This window comes from Manacus candei, unplaced genomic scaffold (genome assembly GCF_025592945.1).
Source record: "Manacus candei isolate 608988 ecotype Guabito, Panama unplaced genomic scaffold, ASM2559294v1 h1tg000033l, whole genome shotgun sequence".
In the NCBI taxonomy this organism is placed as follows: domain Eukaryota; kingdom Metazoa; phylum Chordata; class Aves; order Passeriformes; family Pipridae; genus Manacus; species Manacus candei.
In genome coordinates, this window is record NW_026138081.1 from 6,777,780 (window position 1) to 6,805,698 (window position 27,919).

Here is a 27,919-nt window from a genome sequence, read left to right on the forward strand (position 1 = left end):
ATTACAGAGTGAAGCTAGACTTTCCACTGAGATCCTGACCACTGCCCAGAGGTTTCCTGTTTGGTACCATGAGGAGGTGATTTATTTATTTATTATTATTATTTTTCATTTACTTAAACTGGGTAAAATTTTCAGAAGACTGCATCTTCTCCTTGAATTACTACATTTGCAAAAGGCCATGGGTGGGCATGCCACATTAAGGAGAAATGAAACAGAAAGGGTCTGGTGTGAAGAATTTACAATCTAAATTAAGCATAGCATAGCAAGGGTGACAGAAAACAGCAGCACGGAAGGACACATGCCACAACAGCGAGAGCCCACAGGATCTGTTCAGCAGGCATAATAAACTTAATGATTCTTTTTCTTGTGTTACTTCATTCCCCACTTCCCCCCCATTCATAATATTTAAATCTATAGACAGTGAACTCAGTTTTCATCTCAGCATTGCAAATGGCAACATTTCAAATGACTTCAGTAGCATCAGGATTTGGCTTCATATCTGGCATAAAAGACCAGGGTGGAGAACAGCAAAGGAAGGCTAGTCTAAACGGAGTGGATTTTGTGAGTGGTTCGGAGGAAAGTTGAGCAGCACAGTGCACAGGGTCCAAGAGGCATTGTTATATGATACGCAAAAACGCATGGAGACATTTGTGACAGGAGAGTGCTGGAGCAACTCAGCAAGCTGAATTAGAAGAAAAGCTGGCACAAGAAATAAAGCATTCGGATACAGGAGGTGAAATTCCAGTCCTGATTTCACCTATATAAAACCACTGACTTAATTGCAAAGAGGAAAGAATATGATTGAAAAGAATCAGGTTGGGAGAGAGCAATGCAGTGCATTGAAGATAGGGAGTGTTAGAGTCAGAGAACTAGTCCAAAAAACATCACAGGGAGTCTGCAAGGAGGGGGCATGAGACACTGACAGGCCTGGGGAGAGGAAGATGTGTTTCAGCAATCATCCTGTTCTACTTGTATAATACAAGAGAGGAGGAGGTCCAAAGGATGAGAAGAGGGGCACTAAAGAATTGACTATTTAAAATGGCAATTAGCAGTGCTTCAGCCTCTAAATTGAAACAGAAAGCAATAGAATGACCTTTGTTTTATGTAAAGAGTCAGCATTTCTGCTTCAAAAAATTGTAAGTACAATCAAAATCGGAGGGTGTTTACAAAGATAAATGTGTGATGGGTGGATATCTGTAGGAATGCAAAATAATATACCTTACAACAGTAATGAAAAGTAATATTCCCCAAGCTGCAGGGAGTTTCAAACCAAAGATCTTTGAGACAGGTTGGAAGGGGAGGTGGAAGAGCACAGCAAAAAGAAATATAATCCTAATAGGATCTTAAAAGTCATAAACAAAAGACAATAATCAACTGTGTGTTCTCTTCTCCAAATATACCACAGGGAGTTTCCATGATACAGTGGAGGCATCAGAGAAGAGACCTCAGCTGTATCAAGAGCCACAATGGGAATTAGCACCATCTGCTCCCCAAAGCAGAGAAGGAGGGGAAAGGGGAAGGGATGGGCAATGCTTGCTGAAAGTTGGTAACAAACCACATCTCTACCCTGCAGAAATGTCAGAATGTCAGCAGCAGCACTGTGGAAAAAAATAGGCAAACAAATATTTTGTAGAATCATGGAACGGTTTGGGTTGGAAGGGACCTTAAAGACTATCTAGTTCCAACTCCCCTGCCATGGGCAGGGGGCATCAGTCACATATAAATGCTAAAAGTAAAATAAAATATACATGGTGGTGATAGGGAATAAAGAAGGAGAATGATCCCATTTGTTTCCTTGTGTACCCTGGCACACTTCCAGCAAAGTCCATAAGGTGACCAAGATTTACAACAGTTGTGAGGATCTGGTCCAATGAGTACATTTTTTTGCATTGCTGCATTATGAATGTGGTAGAGTAAGTTCCAAGGAAGGGTCCTGTCACCATTACTTTATTTGGACTCAGCAGCACTAGTACAGAGGTTCCCCACTTGCTGTAGACATCATGTTTACACCAGAAAAGGAGAACCTGTAGAGGTCACGTTTTGTTTAATGGAAAGAACACAACTCTCTGCACACACAGCCAAATGTTATTAGTCTCGCTTAGCTGAGGAGTTCCAGGATTAGTGATGAGAGCAAGGTGCCCCAAAATACTAGTCTTGCTTACCTGAGCAGTCTCACTGACTTCATCCTTACTCTAAGTGCTATCCACAGATGGCAAATAACTGGTGGTAATGGTTGATGTGCCCAGTGCTGGGCTCCCAGCTGCCACATGGGAGCTGTGGCATTCTGCATTATTGGGCATTGGACAGCCAAGTATTTTTGTGTGCAATTTAAATGGCTGTAGTGTATTAGGATGGTTACCACCTCCTGATAGACCAAGGAAAAGAAACATGAAGAAGTTGTAAACATGTAGAAGGACCTGCTTATCACTTTAGTCCTCTGAAAATCTAGTTAACTAGTACCTAGTTAAAATATACATCCTTTCCATTTGTCTCAGAAGGCACAAAAGCCTGCATAGATCAAAGGCCTATTAGCTTAACACAGATTATGTGAAAGCCCCAGAAAGCATCAAATGTCAGAAAGGACTTTGTTTTCAAAAAGCCTGATGGACCTGCACAAAATCCCAGCCTGGTCATCCTTCGCATTTGAGAGTAACAAAATAATAATTTTAACTAGATCTCAGCTTCAAGAGAAGGCCTACATCCACTAAGGCTGGATCCAACAGCACATGCAAGCATCTGACTGTGGAAACCAACTGCACAGTGCATGAAACCCGGCCTGGGATTTTCCAGCATGGGAGCACTGTTAAACCTCCAATTTCCAACTTTAATCTCTGCCAGTTATTCAACTGGATTTGTAGTCTTCTTCCTCGTTTCATAGAATCATAAAATGGTTTGGGTTGGAAGTGACCTTAAAGATCATCTTGTTCCAGTCCGTCTGCCATTTGCAGGGACACCTTCCACTAGATCAAGTTGCTCCAAGCCCCATCCAGCCTGACCTTGAACACTTCCAGGGACGGAGTATCTAAAACTTCTCTGGGCAACCTGTTTCTGTGCCTCACCACCCTCACAGTAAAGAATTTTTTCCTCATATCTGATCTAAACCTGCCCTCTGTCAGTTTAAAGCCATTTCCTCTTGTGCTATCACTACATGCCCTGGTAAAAAGTCCCTCTCCAGCCTTCTTGTAAACCCCATTTAGGTACTGGAAAGTGCTATAAGGTCTCCCTGGAGCCTTCCCTTCTTTACAGTGAATAAGCCCTACTCTCTCAGTCTGTCTTCATAGGAGAGATGTTATGTTTTCTTCATTCAGAAAACTATTCCAAGTCAAAGCTCTGTACCAAGCGTTTACACTATTAACACATGTTATCAGATCAAGGTAAACTCTAAGTTTCAGCCAAGGGATCTACATAACAGTTTATGTGCCAAAAAAGTCTTAATCCTAGAAATAGAGTTAACAAGGGAAGGCCCTCGGGCAGAGTCAGGAAATTGAAGCATACTAGCTGCTTTTCTCCATCTACTTCGCATCTCACACAAAACAAAGGATCACAAGTTAAGAAACAAAGAGATAGATGACACTGGTTATTTGAGTAACCAGAGAATGAAACTCCACAGCTCCTCATGTTCAGGTTACTCTGAAACACTTCAAAAGCAGTTATGAAATCGTGCTAAACCTAAAGAAACACCAAAAAGGAAGCTTAAGTCTCGCCCCAGTTTTCGAGGCTGGCCCCAAGGGGAGAGAGCCCAGGCACTTCTAACAGAGAAGGGTACTAGTGCTACGATTCAAGGCTATCTTTAGCTCCAGCAAACTGAGAACTATTTGCTGGTTATCAAAATAGTGCATGCATAAATGAGAGAAACAGGATGTGGCAAAACGACCAGAATCATTTAAATTTTATTCCGAATCAAGATTCTGCCAGCCTACATGCCATATATGGAACATTTCCCCTGCAGGTGCAAGAAGTTTCTGTAGGATTTGCTCTTGCATGTAGTATCCCACAGACTAATATTTTAATAGATACAACTGTTGATTAGCCGAATATTTTTTTCTAGTGTGGGGGGCAGGGAGGAGAGAAGGAAGAGGAGGTAGAGAAAGAGACATGTAAGCTGCAGGTTTGGGAGGGTTCTTTCCCTTTCAGAGGCCCATCTGTATAAACCACATGTAGGAATATAACAAACTACCTGGTCAAACCATAAACAAGTTAAAGAAAGAGTTTGAGGGAGAAAGACATGAGGCATTTCACAAGGGAATAGTCTCTTCCCAGACAGCAATGGGAGAATTGATTTTCATGTCAGGAGATAAAGCACAGGAGATGAAACAGGATACTGTTTGATCTGCCCAACAGAAAACACTAGCTGAAATGGTGGCCTACCTGAAGGAGCAGGGATCAGGCTGGGAGAGCAGAAGCCAGGCAAGTGCCATTCCAACAGCATGCTGCAAAAGCACCAAGGGAGGAGATCCAAATTGCCCTTCCAAAGGGCACAGGGGTATTATTCACTCTACACCAACAGCAGTTTCCCATCTCAGCCTCCACAGTGAGCCTAATCTTTAACAGCCACTCTGAAAACTAAGTTGCACACAAGGAAGTATATATGTGTTTAAGAGAACCTTGTCAGCAGGAAAAGTACATTAATCATTTGTGTTTAGGCACAACTGTAAAAAAGGGAAAGGGCTGTCTTCAGAGTGTCCACAGGTCCCCCCTCTGTTCTGCCAAGCATATCTAGAAGGCTTTACTTCCATAACTACTGAGAAGCTTCAATGAGCCCAGACCCTGTGATAAAGACATAGCGGATTTGTTGATTCATGAAAGGTTTAGCAGAAGACAGTTGTTCTCTGCCTGGTTGTGGTCTCCCTATGACCAACTCTCTGTCCCTCATACAGTCTTCAGTCTAGTTTTTCTTCATTCACTCATTTGGGTTTGGAAGTCAGCCTGCCACAATGTCAGGAAACATCCCATTAATTGGTGCCCCCATTCTGGTGCCTTTTGTACAAAATATTGAATCTAAGCAAGAAATCTCTGACTATGGAGGAGACTGATTTGTGTGTGAGGAATGAGGAGAGAGAGGAAAAAGAGGATAAATACTGCTGGTCCTCATTTGCCTGACCATGAGCCAGACTGGTCTACAATGTAAAACTCACCTAAGATAGTTCAGTGTGTGACCTTCTATCAGCCACTCATCTTCCTTGCATTTTTGTTTACCAGTCATAAAATGGGACAAAAGCAGGCACCTTCCCTGAAAAAAACAAACAAGCTTGCTCCCAAATCAGGTGAATAAGTTACAAAAAGTTAAATATATTCTGGCAAACATGAAAGAGCCTCACTTTGTTCCAGTTTGAGATAGGTTATTATCACAAAAAAAAGGGCCAGTCAATAAAATCTTCATGAATCACGTTCTCTTTGCAACTTCAGGGAACTTTATAAGGAAGAATTAATTTTTACATGCCTACTGTGTAGTCAGTCAGTCCATTGACAGGAATGATCAAGTGTCTACGTTGGTTCTCAGAAGCTTTCGATAGTTCTCAACTCACTTCCAATATCACAAGAAGTGTAAAGCAGTTCTTACCAGTTCCCACGGATTGATTTCATGTTTTCTGAAATGTGGTGTTCTTCCTCAAAGTTCCATTCCAGAGTCATATGATTTACAGGACTGTAGCATTCATAGGTAGAAAAGTGTTTCTAAATCTGGTGTTTGCTGGGATTGTCACCTAAAGGCTCAAAACCCAAAAAGTAAAGACAGCCATTCAAAAAGGCACCCTTAAAAAAAAAAATCTTTTTTTTAATCTTCCTGAAGGGAGGGATCTGTCTGTGTCACAATTTTCAGATAGGCAGTACTGCAATCCTACACAGTGCATCTGAACACAAGCCAGCAGTGTGCCCAGGTGGCCAAGAAGGCCAATGGCATCATGGCCTGTATCAGAAATAGTGTGGCTAGCAGGACCAGGGGAGTGATTGTCTCCCTGTAGTCAGCACTGGTGAGGCCACACCTCGAGTCCTGTGTTGAGTTTTGAGCCCCTCACTACAACATTGAGGTGCTCGAGCATGTCCAGAAAAGGGCAACAGAGCTGGTGAAGGATTTAGAGAGTAAGTCATATGAGGAGCTGAGGGAGTTGGGGTTGTTTAGCCTGGAGAAAAGGAGGCTCAAGGGAGACCTCGTTGCTCTCTACAACTACCTGAAAGGAGGTTGTAGCCAGATGGGGGTCAGCCTCTTCTCCCAGGCAACTAGCAACAGGACAAGAAGACATAGCCTTAAGCTGCGCCAGGTGAGGTTCAGGTTGGACACGAAGAAGAATTTCTTCATGGAAAGGATTGTTAAGCATGGCAACAGACTTCCTAGAGAGGTGGCGGAGTCGCCATCCCTGGAGGTGTTCGAGAAACAACTGGACGTGGCACTTAGTGCCATGGTCTAGTTAGACAAGGAGGTGATTGGTGTGATCAGTCAAAGGTTGGACTCAATGACCTTAGAGGTCTTTTACAATCTAAGTGATTCTGTGATTCTGTAAGCAGCAGTAGTCCTGATTATGATACAGGCTTCTGATTTGTTCAGCATGGTACAGACATTCAAAGAACTATGATTAGAATTTCTTGGATCCACATTTATTAAATCTGCGAAATTATTTTCTCACCTCTCATGATGTGGAGGAGATTTGTTATCCTCTGCCACAAAAGCACAAGAATTTAAAATCTTAGCAAAGTGCATAAACTTGCAATACATTAAAAAAAGTCTTCAAGTCAATTACAGTACTTCACTTTGATTTTAACCTTTCGGGCCTTGTGAATTATTAAGTAATTTCCACTTAAAAATAAATAAATCAGAAAATATCAAAATAGAATGATTGTATGTGTTCTAAAGTTTCTCTGAAAAACAACTTCAACTCTTTGATTTAGGAAAAAATCAACTGTATTCTGTAAACTGGATTGGTTTTGAAGAATCGACATACTCCACCCCAGAACACACAGTGAAAACACTGCCCAGTTTCCATAGTTTTCAAATAATTGCTCCAGAAACTCCCTGCTCCCTCTACCCACCTCATGAGCACACAGCATTCTGCTCTTGAGCAAAACTTAAAGAGTTTCTCCAATAAGAAGGTCCAGTCCTGCATTTACATATGTCTTAGACATTCTCTGATTATAGACATGTGAACATCTAAAATTTTAAATTAAAGAATAAAGCACTATTTCCTTGAGGGCTTCCATTTCTCTTCAAGGTGTCAGAAGCAAGAAAGCTAAAAATACATGTGAAATCCAGAGGAGGAAGCTGCCCTACTGAAAGACTCCATCTTCCACCGCACCTTTCATTTCTTTGTATTTCTTTTCTGACCACCCAAGATCAGTAATACCACTGAACCGAAACAAAGTCCACACTTCTCTATTAAACATCTGTTGTAGAGTTACCAAAATTCGTCTCTGCCTTTTCCACACAGCTCTCCATGACAGTGGCCTACTCTTACATGTACTGTACGCATAGTATAGCATTTGTAAACTAGAGGGTGAGGTGTTTTGATTTAGTTTCCTGTGGACAAGAAGGCACATCACTAGAAACACCATCAGAACTGCCTCCCTTGGAGAGAAGCCATAGGCTTAAAAGGGTTGTGGAGCATAAAGTATCTTCTCATTCCTTTGAATGAAGGAGCCCTTGATCTTTTTAAGGCAAGGTGAGGGAGTCTTGTAAGATCTTGCCTGTAAGCATACTGTAGATAAAGGAAAGAACCTGTAACCACCAAAATATAAGGAGGAGTACTTCTTTTCCTTCTTCATCACCCCCTACTTTTCCTAAAGTTAATACCTCAGTAAATGTCAACTCCCATTGAAGCAAGTAATTTAACTTTAGCAGAAGACTTACCCTCCACCTTCCAAATCTCAGAACTCCTTTTTGAATCCACTACTGGTCAGGTGCCCTCAGCAGACTGTGTACTCAAACCAATTGTGTGCATACATGTACACATAAACACATAGAAGCAATCTCAGGTAATCATGAGAAGCAATCTCAGGTAATCATGATGCATACAATAATTACAGGTTGTCTCTCAATAGGCCCTTTTAAGGCTTTTTACAAGTATGCATCAACTAACCCTTAAACATTCCTTTAGTGCATGTGAGGTTTATTGTTCTCCTTATATAGGAAACAAAACTGAGTTGCTGAGTAGTTAACCTGACCAAGGACACTAAGGATGCAAGAAATGCAAGTTGGTTGTTCTGACTCATGATGCCTGAAATCTAACTGCTAGGCATGCTTCTCATTCTAGTTTCTCCAGGCAGCTTGCAGAGTTCATTAACATTTTCAAGAAACACATAGTCTGAATTGTCAAGAGGATTTTCCTGCCCAACTTGACTAGACAGAGAAGGAGGTTCTTCTTTTATATACTTATATCTCAGCCCCAATTTTTCTTTCCTAGTGGTATTCTCTGAGTTCAAGGAAGAAGAGAGGCAGGTTGCTAAGCTTTTTGGAGCTTCACTGTAGCAAAGGAGGGGTGTCCTCTTACACCTTCGGGTGTTCAGTGATAAGTGGAGAGTTTCATGCTATATAACTTCAGCAGGTATCAGGTGAGAGAGTCAAAGGTTCTGTTTCTGTTTAAAAGACTGGTTTTCACAGAAAATGGGAACAGCTAGGCAATATGTTCAAAAACTGACACCAAGTGGGGTACAGAAGGGTGAAGGGAAGCATGGTAAGGATTTCATAAAGTTAAGAGTTTATAAAGTTTTAAATTAGAAGCTCCTGGCAGAAACCATTATCATTGCTTTGCTACCTCCAGTGTATCCAGCTTGACTGCTATTACTCTGTAGCTGTACCCTTTATTTCTGGCATTGTGTTTTTCTTAGATTATGACTTTTTTATTTCTCTGTACAGTACAGTTTTTCCAAGGATAACTGCTTCATATTCATCTTGCCACTTCAGAGTACATAATCAGAAATGGCAAATACAGCATCCTATCCCACACAAAACCTACTCCTTCTAGCACTCACTCAGAGTATCTCTATTGATACAGTATTGTGCCAAGAAACAGCAAAAGTGGAGTCTACAGTTCTGAGAAAAAAAATCTAATAAAATTAAATATACAACTTGTGTTCTTTCGTCTAAGCAAAGGGTATGAAGTAACTAATATTAGTCTGTTCGCAACATGTAAGATTTGCAAAAACTCTGTTATTTTTTCCCATTAAATCTCTCTCCAGAGCATATTAAACACTCTCCAGACCAAACACTTGTGGCCTAGACAGTCTTCATTTACCCTAGTCTAAAATACACTTTACAGTTTACATTTCTTGAAAATGTATATGTCATGTACCACAAATAATGGTCACCGAAGGTAACATAGGTTTCAAGTAAACACTGTTGTGCTCCATACAGAGAAAGGAGTTGTGAGGACTTTCCTCCACTGCTTCTTAAGTTCATGAACAGTAAAACAGTCACCCCAAGGCAATGCTACTGGCAGGAAGGAGAGAGGAGAGAAGAATAAGCTACATCCCTTTAATGTTATCAGGAATTGTGTGTATCATCTTTAAAGCTATGGAAATCTGAAAAGAGCTTTTCACACTGTTAGTGCCAGGGCACAAGACTGTCACCAAGCCTTTCCATCAAGTTTTTATGTGTCTCCACTACAACTGAGGAGACCAAGAAACTTTTCAGAAATGGGCAATATTTTACCCTACTATCCCTGAAGACATATTTGCTCAATTCAGCTTCCTTTCCATAACATATATAGCCTTCTAGATATTCAATATGAACACTGATTTGCAGCACATGAGGCAAAAAATTGCATAATAATCCAAGATAATTCAAGTTTGAAGAGACTTCTAAAGGTCTGCAGTGCAACCTCCTGCTCAAACCAGGGTCAGCTGTGAGGTCAGACCAGGTTTCTCAGAGCTTTGTCCAGTTTGGCCTCGAAAACCTCAAAGCATAGAGGTTGCATAGTCTCTCTGGGCAGCATCTCTCACTGCTTGACTGTTCTCAGGGTGAAAAAGCTTTTCCTTACAGCCATTCTGAATCTCTTGTTTCAACTTATACTCTTTGTCTCTCATCCTCCTGCTGTGCAGCACTGCAAAGAGCCTGGTTTCATCTGCCTGATGACCTCTCTGTAAGTATTGGAAGGCTTCCCACAAGGCTGTCTCTTCTACAGTCTGAACTTGCCCAGTTCCCTCAGTCACTCCTCACAGGAGGAGGGCTTCATCTCTCCAATCTAGTGACATCAGATTGTGATTTCTCAGAACATTAAGAAAAATTTATTTTAATTGATTTTTTTAAATTGTTTAATTTTAATTGTTTATTCTACATTGTTACATAAAAGAAACTGAAGGAATGTCAATAATGTCAACTTTCAGACTCCTGTACTTCCTACATTGCACATGAGAGGGTAGCAGCCACCTGTGACAAGGGTCACAGGGAGGGTCTTATGAAGTTATGCAGTCAGGTGAATCTGTATGAGGAACTCCTCAGTATGGCTCTTAACAAGTTGTCTCCAAGATGACTGACAGTTATGAAGAATGGAATATACATATGAATATAAGATTACATAAATAATATCCAGACAGAGGCCTATTTCTTCATGCTTAACACAAGCATTGAGGCCAGCAACTCCTAAATGGTATTTAAATCTTTCTAAAGTCCCAGGCCTCTGAATTCACTTCTCTCTTCCTCCTCTCTATATTTCAATTCCCTATTTTTAAAAATGGGAAGATCACTGCATGGCTTCATCACAAGAATTTCCATATAACAACTGGTGTGGTGCTTTGAAGATGTGAAGTGCTACTCTGAGCACCTTAATTCAAGGCCTGAAGAGTGGACAATGAGATGCACCATAACTACACACATTTTTTACTATTTCTGCATTGCACACACAGTCACACAGCAGTGATTAAACATGAAAAACCCTGTCCAGCACACACTGGATTCAGCCTAAAGCCTGGTAATTCTCTTCACTGGCTGCACAAAATTAGTCAGCACAGTTCTTGAAAATAGAGCTGTTCTCATGAAGCTACTCCCCCACCCGTAGTTCCAGCAGAGGTAGTGAGACTCTCAGAAATATTTAAGCAGTGACTGTGAGAAGGTGTGCTTCCTTACCACCAAGTCTGTAATGAACAGAAGCAGATATAGGGCAGATTGTGGCTCCTTTCTTAAGGAGGTGTGTTAGGATAGTGGCAGCAGAGGAAGGAGTCTCTGAGGCACATCGTGCAGGATACAGAGGTCTCCTGATGTAGCCTTCATCACAATGTCCAGTGCCAGTTTTGAAGCCCTGTCCTGGACAGAGGACAGAACAAAGCAGGGCAGTAAAGTCATCCACCAAATTTCTACAAGAAATTATGTAACAACTTAAACAATTTTTTAATTTTTTTTATACATAATAGATGAGTATCACTCCAAACCCTAACTGGAAGATGGTGTCCTTGGGACCACTGCAGCACTGCAAATGCCAGTCTCATAGAAAACCTTTCCTTACACTGCACAGCTTTTATTCCTTCCCCTTGAAGATGAACAGCATGATGCCTACAGTCCACTTTTATGCACTTGTGACTCGTGGGCTGGGCTTTTCTATCCCATTGTCTTGTATCTATGATGTGAAAGACAAGAATATGTTTTCCTTGTGTGTGCTACTCACTGCTGCAAAAAAGAGAGTGCGAGGGTGAAACAGTCATTTAGGACAACATGAAAGAGTTGATTCTTAAGTTCATATTTTATATACCAACAGAGCCTGAGGCCCATCTCACCCCTCTTGGCACACCTTGTGCTGTTGTTAACACCTGGTCAAAATATGACAGGTTTCAAACTGGAGTATTTTACATGCTCTGTTGGTGAATGAAAAAAAATAACAGAGGCTGAAGATCACTTACCAAATTCTAATTTGTACCGATCAGTTCAGAAAACAAAAATGCACAAAATAGGGAACTATGCAAATTACTCTAGCACAGATAGATGCATTGCAAAAGTGGGAGACTCTCTTTGTTGTATTTGATGATGAAGTATTTTGAGAGTTGTTATTGGGTTGGAAGCAGTTAGGACAGGAACAGGGAGGGAAAAGTGAACAGGTCAGTTTAGCTGCTCACATGCAGGCAGGCCCCAAGGGAGTTACTCTCACAGGCTTCCCCTTGAGATCTCCCTGCCAAACTCAGTGGGCACAGAATGTGTCCTGTACCCATGAGCAAAATAAATGGGATTACATTTCCCAGTCCTTTCCAATTCCTGAGAGAAGGAAGTGGGAGTGGGAATGGCACTAGAGAGAGAATCTGTTAAAGCAAACAGCACCTCTGAAGACAGCATACACTGTCTCTTTAGCCTAAACAATTGGGCTCTCATGATAAAGCTTCCACTGAAGACCCCTAGAATACACTAAAAATCCAGCTTCTAATAATGTTGCCAGAATAAGATTCTGGATGAGGCAGATAACAGGTCTGATCTGGCATGGCAAATCCTGCTTAGCAGATGAAGGGTTAAGTCTAGGAGTCAGAGAAAAAGGCTTTTTGCTTCTGCTTCCTCCCAGAGCTGTAACCCACAAAGCTTCTATGTGACAGTTGTGCAGTTTGTGTCCACATTGCAATGCACTGGTGCAGAGGTATCCCTGGCACTGCCCCTTGCCCTTTCCTGCAAGGCTGCCACTGTATTTCCTGTCTCCGTTCTTCAGTGGGAGGAGTAGAAAGAAAATGGATTTCCTTCCTTTACCAGTGGGAGGAAAAGCGATCAGATGCCCTGACCTGTGGTGCCCATTTAGTCTATAAAAACCCAAATGCACAAAAGGGTCTCTGCCTCACACCTCCCCTCAGGAACAGGAGTACAATTATCATCAGCTTTGGCACCTGCTGTTGAAGCTGTATTTTACTCTCTTTTGTCATGAGAGCCCTCTCACTGTTCTCACTGCACCGCTTCCCAAAGTCTCTCTTCCCACCTTTTCACATAGGGTCTGGAAAAGAAGTCTTGCTGTTGTTCTTCCAGATCTGAGCCCCCTCATTCAAAATCCCAGCATTATGCCCAAGGACATCACACCAGGCCCACAGGCTATCCTCTCCAAGGAACACTGTGGATAGCTAATTGCCCTCATGTTCCTCATTTGCTAAGGTATGCCCATCCCAGTAGTTCAAGGGGACCAGGACCGGTGGTAGTTGCCAGCTGGAAGTTCTTGGGTCAAAAACTGCTCAGTTAGTGCAGTGAAATCACAGCCTAGTGGGAGCTACTTACAATACTGATTTCTAGTTAATAGCACTTTTTAAAGGAATTAATTAATGGAAATGTCTTTAATTCGTATTACAATCTGTCTTTTTGTGTCTTCATTTCTCTTCTGGCCTACAGAACCTCTTTTCATACCTTACCATGTCTCTACCATGCTTCCTATTCATTCTCCAATGTCCTTTTGCCAGTCACTTCCCCGAGCAGCCCTTCTCCAATAAAACACTTCTGCCTTAGAATCCAGGTAGTCGTCCTCTCCAAGTCTTCTTGTGTCACCACTGCCTGTAGCCAGCCTTTAGATTTGTTTTCACACCCTCCACAGGACTTGAAAGTATGCCCCCACCAAAACTATTTTATTCTTCATTAGTATATGGGAAGAGCACTGACACATGAACTTACATTTTGGAAGAGTCCCTATAACAATTTCAGGGATACCAAGAGATTAGTGAGCAAAAAAAGCCTGCATACATTCCCCTATCCCACTGGAATACCAGTTTTTTCAAATCAAAAAGCTGCAAACCTTTTAAGGGATTGGATGCCTTCATATCTGTGGTCGTTTTCTTTGAATTATTCTCAAAGCAAAGTAGCACACACATGTATGCACACACATTTTCTTTCCAATCCTTCCCTCAGTCCTGACCTCTTGCCCTGCTTCAACGGTGGTAACTCATTACTTCACTTTGTTAGGGGTTTGCTTGTCTTCATCCATCTCATTTTGGCCCTTCCAGGGATTAAGGTAATAGAATATCCTAACAGTTAGAAATATTTCTATTTTCTTCCACTAAAAATAGCATTAGGTGAGCAAGAACTGGGACTGAGCTGGAAGTCTGACAAGAAGACTGTTCTTGGGCCTCTTAAACAAAAGGGTTAAACTGCAGGAGGGGATTCAAAATTAACACTTTCAAGGTGTTATCAACTGCCTTAATACAGATTATAGTTTTTAAAAATCCCAAAAGGTAGAGAAAATCTTCAACTAGGACTGAGATTGCACACAGAGAAAGGCAGAAAGCGAAACTAAGGTACAATACCCACATAAACCGAAATATTAATACTGAATTAGAGTTCATTTTTCTATTTTTATTTAATGTATTTTGCTCCATGGAAAATTTCACTTCAAGTGTTTGTTACATCCTTCAGTACTTGGCTCAAAAAGTGGCATATCTTCAACTAGAATGGGTGCTTTCTTGATGGGGGGGAGGTTTTGCTGGTTTTTGATTGGTTTTTTTTGTGAGGGTGTTCTTTTATCTGTTACTCTACTTCATAAATGGAGGCCTTTGGTCACTGGGCAGAGAGTGAAGCAGTGCAATGTACACAGACAATCAGAAGGAAAGTTAACGAGACTGGGACAAGACCACCCTCTGAGCATACTCCCTGGCAGCATAGCAGCACAGGCTGGGGTGAAAGCTTTTTGCACTGAGTTACTGTTTGCATAGCATAGAATAACTTTGCTAAGCCATTTTTAGGTACCTCTCTACACTTCTGGTGGCTTTCGTGCAGAATCTACATGTAGAGGAAACTACATAAAATTGAGAGAAAGATGTTATTCAAATAACCACTTTTTTCCAAGTCAAAAAGTAGCTGTAACTGGCACAAAAGCAGCTTGGACTGTAAGTGGAAACAAATTCCAGGGTGGCACACTTTAACCCCTGCCGGCAGCTAAGTACCACACAGCCACTCACTCACTCCACACACACACCTTGCAGTGAGGAAGAGAATCAGAAAAAAAAAATAAAACTTGTGCATTCAAGTAAGAACGGTTAAATAATTGACACAAAATCAAATATAATAATACCAATACTAATTATTTTACTGCCAGCCTTTCTTCACAATCCACACTTCTTCCTAGTAGCCACCTGCAGTGGCCCTGTGAACCCATCAGCATGGAAACATACAATAGTGTCAAGAAGCAATTGCACATCTTTTGCCTTCACATTTGCAATGTAGACTTCCATTCACATTATGACTACTCTGGTGCCCAAGAGGGGAAGCACCAAGCAGATACATTTATAGGAGCTGCTGCTTTCTTTTGCTGCAGTAAGGTTCTCCATAGGAACGTCACAGTCCCAGCTATTTCATTTCAAACATACTTAGAAGTTTATTAGTGAAACTTAGAGGAGGTTTGCACAACCTCCTGGGTCCTCTCCCACACTTCCTGATCCATAGCAGCTTTGAGGCAGAGGACCGATGCAATCCCAGCAGTTGAATCCCAGTAGTGAAGGCAATCATGTAGGTCTTCTGGTCATGCTGCCAAAGTTTGTGTTTCATCTCTAAAGATTTCTCAGAAACATGGTATCTAAGAACTCAAATGCTGATATATAAAAGGAGCACATCAGAACTTCCTCCTGACTGTAGAAAACTGTGTGAGTACCTAGCTAGTGCACTGAAAAAGATGGGTTTCGGTGTCTTTTACCCAATGTGTGCAATGTCCTGGAAACATTGTAAACTATCCTGATCAAGTGCCTAATATGGAACCAATAATCATTCCAGTGAATACCTTAGTTTTGAACAAGAGCATATCTGTCTTCTCATAAGGATTCAGGTACTGCCCAGCATGAGGAGAGGACAACCACCTTATAGACAAGTGCCACCAGTTGCCTTTCATTATAAATATTAACTTATAAGACATGTCTGCAAATGGCCACAGGAGCAGAAGGACAGACACATGAAGAGCAAAGGTCACATATGATTGTGAATCTGAGACACAACTAGAAAATTCATTCCATTAACAGTGACGTAGTGAGAGTAAAAAAGCAAAAAGAAACTGTGCAACAGGACAGAAAAGATAAAACAAAAATGCTTCCTCTAGTCAGATCAGATCACTGCAGATTTCCCTGGGGTTCACCCTGCCAATACTGACACACACACCCCAAACCAATGAATAACTAATAAGTGTAGAAACAACTAATTAAGATTTTTTCCCTCTAGAATGAATCTGAATATAGGTTTTACTTCCTACCCAGTCTGAATGAGAGGCCTATGAACAGAGATTAAAGGCAGCAAATCTCTTAAATGTAATGCCCATTAAACAAATCAGCATCAAACACTTTGTATTCACTCACAAGTTTTAGCCCTTTATTTAGCACTTTATAACCATGTATCTCAAACTTGTCTTTAATAAGAGAAATAAAGGATTTTATGTATTCTTTTCATAGGAAACAGAGGGACAATAAGGTACAGGACTTGTCTGAATATATAGTCAATGGTGTAGGCAGAAACTAAATACAAGTCTCTGCATTACCAGTCTGGATCATGCCATTTCCTCTGAACAGCAGCCAAAGCATATGTTTAATAAACAGATTGTCTCAGTTGTTGCAAGACCCGGGTGAACTGGCACACCGACTTCCCCCTAGGGTTGACATGCAGGAGCAAACATTGCAAAGAACAAAATACAGCTCTAGTTATTCAGCCAGTAATCAGAATTCCATCTTGCATTTTTGGGTCTCTTATTTTGAAACTTCTCAAGGCCTTTCTTGCAAGACTGCTAAGTACTGTGTGACTGCCAGAGACTTTGGCACATAAAAACAGCCATACCAGGTCAGACCAAAGGTCCATCTAACCAGGATGCTGTCTCAAACTCAGGGCAGTAAGGAAGGCACACAAAATATGGATATAGTGCTATTCTGCAGGAAATATACTTGTATATCCTCTCAACCTCTGGGGAACTGTGATTCAGATATCAGGGTATTCAAAAGCCATTGAAGGATTTTCCTTCTGTAAAGCTAAAATTTTGAACCCAGGTAAACTTTAATATCCCATACATCCCATTGTAAAGAGTTTCACAGATGTATTTAATATTTAGCAGAAAAGTATCTCTTTTTGTTCCTTTTGAACAACATCTTGATAATCTCATTTGATGTCCTAACTTTTGACTTCAAGAGAGAGAACGAACATCCATCCATCTGCTATTTGCCCCTTCCATGATGCTCCTGATCTCATGAACTTCTTTCATAGAGAGAGTCAGAAATCTTTTTACAGACTGGAAAACCCAAATCAATTTAGTAAGTCTTCATACAGAAGTCATTCCTTTTGATCCGCCTTGTTTCTTTCTCAGTACATCTTTGTGCTTATTGTGTCCTTTTCAAGACAGGGAGACCAAACTGCTCACAAACCTTGGATTCACATAGAATCATGGAACCATAGAATCATTTAGGTTGGAAAAAACCTTTAAGATCAGTAATGTGTCCAATATATTCTTATACTAATGATGTTTGTTTTCTTTCCTTTGATACTAACTCATAACATTCAGCCTCCATCTCTTCCTTCCTGTCCCCCTTTTTTTCCTTATTACCTTATTTTTATCTTTCCCTACTATTGAGCACAAAGATCATATTTTGGTAGATCTATTATAACTCCAAAACTTTTCAGTGTCAATAATCAGTTCTGTCCGCATTCCTGTATACCCTAATTTGGAATATTTTTCCCCGCATGCCTTAAGTTACGTTTATCTAAATGGAACATAACCAGTCATTTTAATGACCAAAAAAATTCAGTTTCATGGGGTCCTTCTTTAACACTTTGCAGCAACCTCATGTTTTTCCCACATGGAGTATACTTAGTATTATCAGCTAAGTTTGCCACCTCCTCTCCACATTCTTTCCTAGATCATTTGCAAATATCAGGTGGCACAGGCCCAGTTATTGATCCCACTGGGCCTCCACGGGTGACCTGACCAGTTGCTCCTAGCCAGTGTTTCAAGGGTTTTAATGAAGTGTGCCTCTGGAGGACTTCTCAAGGCAGCTTAGGTTCTTTAAAAGATTCCACAAAAAAACATTATCAAAGCCATTTGGAAATCATGCTTAGCATCATGGTGGCTCCCAAATGGGAGTATCTGCTACAGGAGAAAAGCTCCCACCTGCAGGTCCCATTCCCATTTCCCATACTCTCCTGGCTGGAAAAGGAGTAGCAGGCTTCATCCTCCCCTTGTTCTCCATTCCAGTTCTTCCTACTTCTTCCTTCCCCATAACTGGAATAGCACTGGCCTTGACCCCTTATCCTTGGAGAGGCAAAATGCAGCTTTGCCTATGCTGCCAGGAAGCCCCAGATCCCCTTAGAGCACAGGTATCTGCCAGTCCAGGGGAGCACCAGTGCCACTAGAGTAGGTGGTGCTCCACATAGCATGCTGATGAGTCATTTTGTAATAATTATTGCTACAGAGGTGTGTGGCCAACATAAAGCAGAAAAAGAATGTCTCACACAAGCACTGTCCCCTACTGTGTAGCTGCAGTTTTATTATAGGGTAATTTTCATCACCTTTCAAACAATCTCTAACTAAGCAAAGGTCTACCAACTCCAGGACTCTTTAGTGGTATCTTGGAACAAATAAGGACTGGGTCCAATATCAGTCATTACTATTAAGGTCACCATCACATTTTATATGTTTATAAGTATGTAAAATGAAACATTGAGTGAAAATCTGAGCAGGCCTGTCAGGAAACAAAACCACTCCATTTGACTCTTAGGTAAGTGGTACTTCTTAGGGACCAACAGCATTTTTGGCTCCTCTCAGATCTTTCTAAGTGATCCTCTCTGATGTCTTTCCCAGTGTGAAAGTCCAGTGATTCCCCTCTCTGGGGTCAGGTTCTGGTTTGCACACGCAGTCTTGCACATTGATTCTTTCCTGCCCATTTTAAGTTCCCCGCGTGAGAAACTGTTAAGAAGCGAACACAGAAAACAACAACAATCTTCCTAATATAAAGTGCAGTTTAAATGTAACAGTAGAAACAAGGAAGAATTGAAAATATTTCAAAATAAAATATTCTTGTGCCTTCTCTGTCTGAATTTTACCCTCCCAGAAGGATGCAGCAGCAGGTCTAGCTGCATGTCAGCCTGCTCCTGGCTAGTAACTACCCAAGGGAGCACCGTTTCACCTGGGGAGAGTTCTTCCCCCTCCCTATCTACTGAGTTGATTTTTTTTTACTTCCTTAATCCAAAACGAGTGTAAGTGTGACCCAGGGGAGACTTCCAACGCTAGCTGTTCAGCTGTTACTATGTACCACTACTTGCAGTGCTCATTTATGGATGCTCTTGGTCTTGTTTTCACCCTCTTAATTTTTTTTTTTAAATCCTTCACAGACAGAAAACAATCAGAGGATATATGGCATCCAAAACTTCACAGAGTAGTTCCAAATCTCACATTAGAAAGATGAAAATTTCTGGATAGCACCATCCTGAAATGGCTTAGTGAAACCAAGTGCCTATAACAGACTACTGTGCAGGAATGTTCTGGGAAACTGAAAGGTAGTGGCTGCTCTTTATCATCTCCATGAAGGGAACCACTCAGGATGAGCTCAGTGTATCTGACAGAAGCGGTTTTGCAGGTAGTTCAAACTGGGAAGTAACTACCATGCAGGGTTGTAAGGCACACGAAAATCATTTGAAAGTATAGAGAATTAATCGTACAGTTGGTATTAGCATATGCATGAACCATTGCTTTAAAAGTTCAAACAGCAACTGTCAGCTGAACAAAGTTGGCACAAGAGTAACAAAATGAGCTTTGTAATTGTGCTATTTTTACTATGTAATATCAATACCGTATAAAAGAACAAATGTTGTGTATAAGTTCAATGCCAAACCTAAACCATTGCAAACAGTGTTGTTACGATGTGATTAAAATGTCACCATCATTATTTGTTGAAAAGGACTTTATCCCCCTCTCAAGCAAGTGTTTCCATTACTGGAGTTTTACTGGGCATGTTTGTGAGAAAGAAAGGTGAAGGAATAACGCAATTAAAATATTTAAAAATATTTAACCGTTCTGGCTCATTGACAACTGTATGCTCTCCCTGTGATTTTTTAAGAGCTGCTGATGCCTCATGGAAAAAAATTTGAAAAACATAGTATTGAAAAACAATTTTGCCAGTGTGTCATATTTTCTGTCTTATCTCTTCCCTTGCTTCTCACTAGTAGAAGAATCTACATGAAAACAGAACCTCGATTCTTTAGGTAGACAGAATTTGGATCTGAGCTCTGCCAAAGCATGTGGGTGTTTGGATCCTGTTCATTAAAGACATTTAACTTCAAATGCAGGTTCAATCTTCAAAGCTCACAAGAAGTGCTGAGATCCAGGATTTTGTTTTGACCCATCCCTGTTACTAAGAAGTTATCTGCTGTCTGTCCTGTCTGTTAAGCTATAGGCTTCTGCTAAGGATCTCATTAAGGGTTACCGGTGCCAACATTTCCTGCCAAATTATAAGCACCGGGTGCTACTGAATATCTGAGAAGGATGGAGATTCTGAGAAATTAAGGGGGGGGGGGAGGTGGGAGGAATAAAAAGAATTTTCTCTTGTAGTACAGTTGTCTTGAAATAACATAGACTTGGTTTGTCTCTCACACTGGCATAACTTTTTGGACTTCAGTGAAATCACACTGACTGAGTACAAACAAAAACCACAGTCTGTATGAAGCTAAAGCTTTTTTTTTGTATTCAGTGTGTTGAAACAACACATTCCAGCCCAGCCATAGAAGCTCCTGCTGCCTTGTAAGCACAGAAAACAGAGGTTCACCTCAAACCTTCCACTCTGCAATTTACTGTGAGTGGAGAAGAAGAGCAAGCCAAACTTTCTCAGCTCAAAAAGATGCCAAACTGGACTTAATTTCAAAAAAAAATAATTAAATTTCAGCACAGCTTTGGCTCTCTTCCTGATTTAGCTATGCCAGGCAGAGCAATGGAAATGCTGGGTAAATACCTTCCTTGGGAACGTGCAGGAGGGCATGCTTTTTATGTGACCTTGCCCCTGTTTGTATCAAAACACTTCTTACTTTTACTGACATTTACCCCAAGGACATTGAAGCAGAACAGGAGAGGAAGACTAGCACGCAGACTGCCCACCCGCTCTAAGACAAGTTTCTCATCAGTGGATTAACCAACGGCTTGGATATCTGTGTAAGTGCCCGGGGTTTGTGTTTCATTGTTGCCAAGTCATGAGACAAAACCCAGTATAGCAGAGGACCAAAAAACTAGAATTTTATGAGAGGCAAGCTGACACCTACCATATACATTGGGAAAAAGAAGAAAACAGCAACAGTACATAAAGCAGTCTCCAGATTCCTGAAGTGCCACCCACCTGATCCTCTTGCATTGTGTAGTATCACAGTACTAGACAACCTGCCATACAGGCTTCAAAGGGGATACTTAGCTTAACTAAGAGAGATGAATGTGCCCACAGAACTGCACTATCCCTTCCTCTGAAAAACCAGTGAGAAGAGTAATTGCTAGATGAAATGGAAAAAAAATACCAATAACAACTCCACTTCCAGTTCTCCACTGTCTTGCACTTCACTTCATTTACATCTGGGCAAGGTGAATGTGTAACCCTTCCAAACCACTGAAGCAGTAATTTACACTCAGTTCCACTGCATTAGCCATGAGACTGAAGAATCAGGCCCTCTCTTACAAGCAAAATGTCCCCAACAATGAATGATGAGTAAAATACAGGCTGTGTAATTCCACTTGTTTTGGAAAACAGTCAATTTAGAAAGGTTACCACCATAAGACAGCAGCAAAAATCTGCCCCTGAACTCCCAGCATCTCAAGCCATAGCCTTGTCAATAGTACACAGGGTGCAAAAGATTATGGCCAGCTCAGGCCATTAGTTTCCTTTCTGGGCAGGAATCCCAACATAACAGATACTTATGCATATTCTGTCCTCATTTTATCTAATTACAAATATCTCTCTAGGGATGGGGAGGGGAGAAGAGGTTTGATCACACGATTTTAGGTCACTTATGCAAGGGCTTGCTGGGATATGCATTGGTCCAAAGACTGCTATAATATTTTAAAAATTCCCAGAGCCCTATAGTAAGAAAAAAATATGTGTATACATATCACTTTTTCCTATTTATATGAGTTTGTGAAACTGACCAGTAGAAAAGACTTGAATCATGTACTGCTATAAATCAGTAAGGAACATATGGAAACGTTTAAAATGCAAGGACATCGATTAACAAACAATGCCATAATGTATGTATATTTGTGTGCACGTATACACAGTTTTCTCTGAATAAGACCAACATCAGAGAAAAACGGAGTAAGTTCATTTGAAAAAAAAATCTTTATGTTGCTCATTTGAATTTCCACTTAATGATTGCAACGCTGGTGAAAGATGCAACATTGTTTTATACTGATGAAATCTTAAGAGCCACATTTAGGCATGATTTAATTAAGTAAAACAACTTAATGTTAAGCAGAATTGCCCCTGCTTTCCCTAGATCAACATGATCTAAGTCTTCTGCAGTCCAAGAATAGGTACAAAATTTTACAATACCCATCACTATCACAAAGTACTTCAAACCTGCTCTTTAAGCATGGGAGGAGTGGAATACAGCAGAACTTCAGGAATTTCTTTTAGAGGAAAATGCAAGAATTGTTTGAAACTCATATGGAAAGACTGGAGAAGTTATTGACTGAATAATTACCTTGGAAAAGGACAGACACCCTTCAGGAGCAGAAAACAGTAGTAAGAGAAGACAAAAATGGATCTCAAAGGTCAGGAAGTATAGGGAGAATTTCTGAAGACAAGAGTTACAACTTGCAAAAGCTATTAAAAAACAGCAATATTCTTCAGACATCAAAATAAAAGCAACCAAAGGAAGTTCAGTTGCTGTGCAGTTTGAATGGTACATAGATTAAATATAATATAGGTAGAAGCCAAAAAGTAAAGGAATGATGTGCTTCACTGGAATGACTGAGATTCAAGCCACAAAGACATTTGTGCAGTCAAGGCATAAATTCTGAATAATCTTTGCCCAAGAAATGAGACATGAAATCATACATTTACTAGCAGGTTCCTTAAACAGATACTGAAAATCATGGTTGCTACTATATTACCAAAGTATAAAATGCAAAATAAGATACTCTTTGTTAACTCTTTTAGAACAAAAGCCTTGCAAATTATTGCAGTAAGGTTAACTGAGCTAGAGTTTACTCACATGCAGTTTTTTAAGTGCAATATGATCAAGAACAGTCTTGAACAAGGAAACTATAAAGATGAGAGATTGATACGTTGTGATAGAGTAACTTGACATCTTGCTTTCATAAGATACTTCTGAGCTATTTGGACTTTTAGAAAATGTTTCATACACTAGTATATGAGAAATTACTGAAAGTTGAGAAGATGAGGCTTGGCAAAAGAACGGTGATATGACTGAAAAACTACTGAAGAGGGTTGGACACAGAAACAGTAGTTGGGTGACAGGAGGTTACTTTTGGAGTTCTAGAAAGGGTTGGTCTGGGGACTGAAATCAATATTTCCATTAATGACCTGGGCACAAAAAGTGTGTGTGCTGAGAAAAGTTAGCCACTGACACAAGCTGAAGGAACATCAAGGAAATTAGGAGCATCAGACAGGAAGAATTAGATGGAGTGAATTCAGCATAAATGTCACTTAATACCTTACAGATCATCATCTCAACAACAGCTGAAAGGATAGGAGAGGAAACAATAATATCAGTCTACCACAGGATGACTGTGAACCACCAGCACTATACAACCACAAACAAATGCAAAAGTAAGGTTTTCCCAGAAGAAAGAAGTAAAAGACAAAGTTATTGTAGAGGGCTACTTAGAACAGAGTACAATTGTGTCTACTCACACTCAAGAGAGCTGAATGTGAGTAATCCAAGCTGGAATACAGAAGGCAAGGACAATCAATACATCAGTCATCAAAGGAAAGAAAAAGATAGCACAGACAGCTTAGTATATCAAAATAAAGACCAAGAAGGCTTATAATATGTGACACATAGTGTCATATAAATGTACAAGTCATAGTGGAGAGGAAGACATGGAGGGAGCAATAGTACTTAAACTAACAACTCCATGTTGGCACCAGAACAAATGGGTATAAAATGGTCACAAGTAGGGCTAGCCCAGGGATTAAAATGCTATTTCCAGCCATCAGAGCAGTGGGTTCTGGAAACATCCCAAGAGGAGTAATGGGAACAAACAGTCCAAGTGGAGATTTAAGACAAGGACTTTTCAGTTTATGAAAGAGATTATCTGACATAGTACCAGAGAACTGGACATAAGACCCAGGAAGCCTTTTTTAAACTTACACTTCCACTGTGGCCAATTTGGTCTTTGTCTTCTTGTCTGAAAGCATCCACAGAGGAACCAATTAGTGCCAACTAGGATGGCAGCCTTTATGAAATAGGTACCTACAGAAACAGGACCAGGCTCACCCAAAAACGCAAGACAAGATAAAAAGCATAGACTCTTTAATCGGCTCTCTAAGCCCAATCATGTTCAAGCCACTGTCATGGCCCCTTAGGTGCTTTGCAGAGGGAACACTAGTGCCAGCATACAAACCGTTCTTCCAGAGGTGGATGCGGAATTCCCTTCAAAGGTAGGCTGTGTCAAACCCCATGACTGAGCGTCTCCCGGATGCTTCAGCCTCTAAGAACTCACTACTCTTTCATGAAGTCCTGTTAGCCAGGTACTCAGAGGAGACCTCTACACTGCAGGTGCTGCCTGGAACAACCACACAAGAACTATTAGCCAGCTAAATGAGGCCTTTTGGACAAGCAAAATTAAGACCCAAGGGAGGCAAAATGACAGAAAGCAAAAGAAATATCCAGGATTAGCAGAATCTCTTCACAGTAAGACTGAAATTTTCATTCAGCTTTGGGTGCTGTTGTAAAAAGTAGACCTTATAAAGACAAAAGCAATAGGTCAAAGTCCTACAACTCTGAAAACAGATGCATTGGAGGGAAAAAAACTGACAGGTCCTGATTGATAACCATGCTTGAGGGAAGCTGCTAGAGGAAAACTGCTGCAGCAAATGCTGCAGGGAATTATTGCTCCAAAACCCTGCTGTGGCAGAAAAGGCACATGTGGCTGCTAGAGCAGGAGATGGACATGGTTAATTGACTGGGAAAGTTTAGCAGAGAAGAAATTAATGCAAAGAGCTCACAGCCCAGGCATGCAATTTTGTCACCAAGTGAAGGAACCATTTTGCTGAAATTGCAATCCATTTTCAGGTCAGAGCCTTTCCCAAAGGCAGAGTGCTCACCCCTCATCTGTTCCTCTTCCTCCCTTCTGAGTGGTACGTGGAGGAGAAGGTAGCTGGAAAGAGCAGTCTGGGAAACATACTGGCCATTAAGGCCCAGCCAGGTTTTGACTTCGCATGTGAGGAATTCAGAAGACATGTCAGAAGGCAGCCTCTCCTAACCCTAGGACTTTGTGGATAAGTCAGTTATGGAAACAAAACTAGAAAGTTAATAACAGGGGGAAAGGGAATTTACTTTCGGATCTACTCAGCAGAATGAGTACCTGAACCAAATATGTTTGCAGTCTGGTCAGATGAGAATGCCAGGAGTTAGTTACTGTGGAATTACAGCAACAACACAGAAAAATTAAGTCCAAACAATTATTTTTTTAAAGTAAAGCGGAATGCAGAGGAAGACAGGACAGACACAAACACATACCACAGACCAGATAACACAGAAGATCTTATGCAGTGATGTGCCGCCAACACTGTGAGAAGTAGCACTCACAACTGTGTTCTTTTTAGCTGGTGTCTCGGAGTCATTTTCCTCAGTAAGGGTGGACTAGATCTGAGAACTTCTTCATTTCTTCTGCATTTTAACAAAGGAGCTTTAAATACACATACACATACTTAAAAGTAGTCATGTAAAGTAAGTTGAGTCAAACTGTTCTCACACCAATGACTTTGGATTCAATACATAAATCGTAGTGAACAGACTGCTGCACAGCATATATATTTTGAAATGCAAAAGTACTTGCCACTTGGTTCATTTCTGTGGAAAAATCTTTACGTCCCAAAAATGCCTTTATCAACTCTGGGCACAAACCACTTCCATTAAGGTTGGTTTAGCAATAATCATTGGTGAACTTCTTCCATCAGAACCAGATAGTCTTAACTCACTTTTCCACTCCTCAGCTTGGCCATGAAAGTGTTGCCAAGGAAGGATTCCCATTCACCTTCAACACATTACTCTCATACTAATGCTCGACACCAAAAGCAAAGCAATGGTGAGACAATGGCTGATGATGTGACTAGTATGACCATCACCAAGTCAGATAGTGCATGCCATTCTTCCCTTCAGAAGAATGGAGGAAATAATCCCACAAAAGGGACTATGATGCTTACTTTAAGCATGGTTAAAAAGTTTTTTTCTGTCCTGGCATGAAAGTGACACATACTTTATATTACAAATAACACATATTTTTTTTTCTAATTCTTTCATGCTGGAACCTCCTGAAATTCTCATTGGAGGATATGTAAAGAGAAAATTCCATGTGCGAGAAATTTTATATAGTTGCTTTCTGCTCAGTTTGAAGAAATCTCACTTGGTAGAGTTACTCACCATAGACCAAGGTAGTCTTTTGCACATGAAGATAGACTCTGCTAAATTCCTGTATTCATAGACAGGAATTTAACTACGTTTTAGGAACATTCACACTAGTCAGGCTGAGTAGAGGAGGCACTAGAGTTATACCTGACTGCGAAAATAAGCTCATGACTTATCTATGTCATATAACAAGTCAGGGGGCAGACTTAATTCAGTAAGCTCTTATCTGCCATGCTGCAACCATGAAACAAAGCTGCCTCTCCCTCTGCATGGAGGCAGAACACTGAGGCAAGTCTTGCTCCAAACAACCCCAAAATGCATCACTTCATACTCCCCATCCATGTATCACCTCACAATCCCCATCCTCCTCCAAAACACCTCCGTAGATCATAGACAGTCCATCCTTCCAGTCCAGAAGCCATTAAAGACTCTCATCCTGTATGAGGGAACTGAAACAAACATTTCATTTTGGGAAATGGCTTGGGAAGAACATGTGAGGAAGCACAGCAACAAACAACACATAAGGTAGATATAAATCCAGATAAAATATTATAATCATTAAAGGGTTGCTGCTCCCTGAAGGTTGGCAAAACGAAGAGAGTTAATTAAAAGCAATCTCCACACAGTGCTGAGCTAGCCTGCCCTGATAAATCAGCAGCCGGGATTGCTCTCATAGAGGTCAATGGGGGAAAGAGGTTGGGAGGCAGGGGAAAGTGAGGAGAAGATAAAACATTTAGCTGAGACTACTGACAAAAACAAATCAGATCTTGTGACAGAAAACTGAGAAGACTTTTCCACGTATTTACCCCATCAACACTATTTTGCTAGATTTAAACCTTGGGAATGCCTGTTTGCCATCAACATAAAACCAGCTAACCTGACGGAGGTCTCATTCATTTGTATCAGCATAGGAGAAAAGAGAAGCAAGAAGCTTTTGGAGCCTCATCCCACTGGGGAAGTATTAACATTGCTTTCATCCACATGCCACTTTATCACTGAAGGCTAACATCACCAACATTTGCAGAAGGGCACATCCTTTTTTGAGAAGCAGATCCTAAAAATGAAAGGGTTGGTCAGATATGACGAAGCAGTAGACGTATCTCAATGCGGCAACTGAGACGGTTTCTCCGTACCAGTGGAGAAAGAGTTCACTGTGAAGTCTTCCCATCACCAACCCTCACCCGTCACATATCACATGTCTCTTAACCTAACCCAGCTATAAAAGGTACTAACCTGTGAATTAAAATTATGATCCTGATTTAATCCATATTTCACATCAATAGATATATGCTAATGAACTGGAAACTTTGAGGATAAAGAATCCATAGAAAACACAAGAACTTACAGTCTTCAATACACCCTTTAGTAGTTTAAAAAAAAAAAAAAAAGGCAAAAGCCATGAAGGTAAGCTTGTAGATAAAAATGGGTTCATGGTATAATTTCTGATATTGGACACTGGCTAGTGAT

At 40.8% G+C, this 27,919-nt stretch overlaps 1 protein-coding gene across 9 annotated transcripts in view; it reads right to left on the reverse strand.

Annotated features, from left to right (window-relative positions):
- DPF3 (double PHD fingers 3) overlaps positions 1-27,919 on the reverse strand; it is a 170,539-nt gene that overhangs the window by 134,302 nt on the left and 8,318 nt on the right. The window contains exon 2 of one of the 9 annotated variants that reach the window (XM_051791589.1): positions 11,051-11,227. The exons of 5 other annotated variants lie outside the window; for them this stretch is intronic. Coding sequence is in view for 1 of the 4 variants with exons in the window: in XM_051791586.1 (XP_051647546.1) it covers positions 4,369-4,418 (50 nt within the window). In the remaining 3 variants the exon portion in view is untranslated. Of the gene's footprint in view, positions 1-4,368; positions 5,124-5,560; positions 7,884-11,050; positions 11,443-27,919 lie in introns of those variants that run through there. 3 more of the 9 variants (XM_051791588.1, XM_051791591.1, XM_051791586.1) reach the window with 3 other exon arrangements.